Source organism: Carlito syrichta, unplaced genomic scaffold, assembly GCF_000164805.1.
Source record: "Carlito syrichta isolate Samal-C Ts95f unplaced genomic scaffold, Tarsius_syrichta-2.0.1 Scaffold288359, whole genome shotgun sequence".
Lineage (NCBI taxonomy): Eukaryota > Metazoa > Chordata > Mammalia > Primates > Tarsiidae > Carlito > Carlito syrichta.
The window spans coordinates 27,868-29,038 of record NW_007232455.1 but is presented as its reverse complement, the minus strand read 5'-3'; the positions used below and the strand labels follow the sequence as shown (position 1 = coordinate 29,038).

General features: G+C 68.4%; 1 protein-coding gene across 1 annotated transcript in view; it reads right to left on the bottom strand.

Moving 5' to 3' along the window:
• The window catches only part of MMEL1 (membrane metalloendopeptidase like 1), a 31,431-nt gene that overhangs the window by 17,390 nt on the left and 12,870 nt on the right, over nt 1-1,171 (bottom strand). Inside the window, exons 2-3 of the mRNA XM_008053667.1 lie at nt 594-671; nt 326-390 (exon numbers count right to left, since the gene is read on the bottom strand). Of these exons, the coding sequence (XP_008051858.1) occupies nt 326-390; nt 594-671 (143 nt within the window). The remainder of the gene's footprint in view (nt 1-325; nt 391-593; nt 672-1,171) is intronic.

The following is a 1,171-nucleotide window of genomic DNA, read 5'->3' as shown; positions in this document are numbered from 1 at the left end:
AGTGCGCAGGGGGGTGGGCGGGTGAGGCTGGAGTGGATGTGGAGTGGGGCAGGTCAGTGCTGCGTGCGGGCGGTGTCGGGCCAGGGCGGGGCGGGTGTGGCCTGGGCCTCCGCCCTGCCCTGCACCCGCACCCCGAGAGGCAGTCTAGTCTGGCAGCCCGGGTCCTCTCCAGGGTCCCAGGTCTGGGGCTTTGAGTGACGGTGCGCTTTGTTCTTCTTTGGTTCCTGGAGCTCCTTTGCACCCTCTGTCTCCACCAACCCCAACCCTGAGGGCTGAAGCCAGCCTTTCTGCCCTCCTGCCTCCCCTGCACGCCCCCTCTCCCAACGCCAGCTGGTCGTGCTGGAGCGGGAGGGGGCGAGGCCTGGCAGGCCGCGTAGGCAGCGCCCGAGCCTGGGGTGCCAGGCCCCGCGGTGCCCGGAGCGCCTCCCACAGCCAGCAGGTGCGCGCATGCGTTCCCGCCCTTGTGTGCTCCTCCCACGCCCCTCCTGCCGCCCGGCCGCGGGCTCCTGCTCTTATTCCAAGTCTCCCGCCCCACGGGAAGCCCAGTCTCCGAGCCCAGCTGCGGGGCGTTTTGCAGGGAAGGCAAAGGCTACCTCGGGGTTTTCGTTTTACAGCGATCTTCTCTTCCTTTGAGAAGCACCACCGGCTAGCAAAGGGTGGCAGCTGCTTCCCTGGGGAGAAACACCGCGCTCAGCCTCCAGCTTGCGGCAAGGTGGGGCGCAGACCTACCTGGGACAGCACTGGGGTCTGCCTACAGGGCTGGGGTGCTGCAGCCCCCACCCCTGCAGCAGGCTGGGTGAGCGTGGGTGTGGACGGGGCGTAGGTGGGTGGGCGGGGCAAAGTCAGGGTGGCTGCGGTGGGGTGCAGGTGGGATGTGTGTGGCTAGGTCAGGACGGTGTGGGCAGGGCATAGGTAGGTGGGCGGGCGGGGCTCGGCCAGGGTAGGTGTGGTGTGGGTGGGACACAAGTGGGATGGGTGGAGCTCAGCCGGGGTGGGTGTGGTTTGGGTAGTGCATAGGTGAGACCGGCGGGGCCAGATCAGGGCGGGTGTGGGCAAGGCATAGGTGGGGGAAGGACGAAGTGGGTGTGGCATGGGTAGGGCAAGGTCAGAGTCGCTGTGGAACAGGGATATAGGTGGGGTGGGTGGGGCCAGGCCAGGGTGGGGGTGGGAG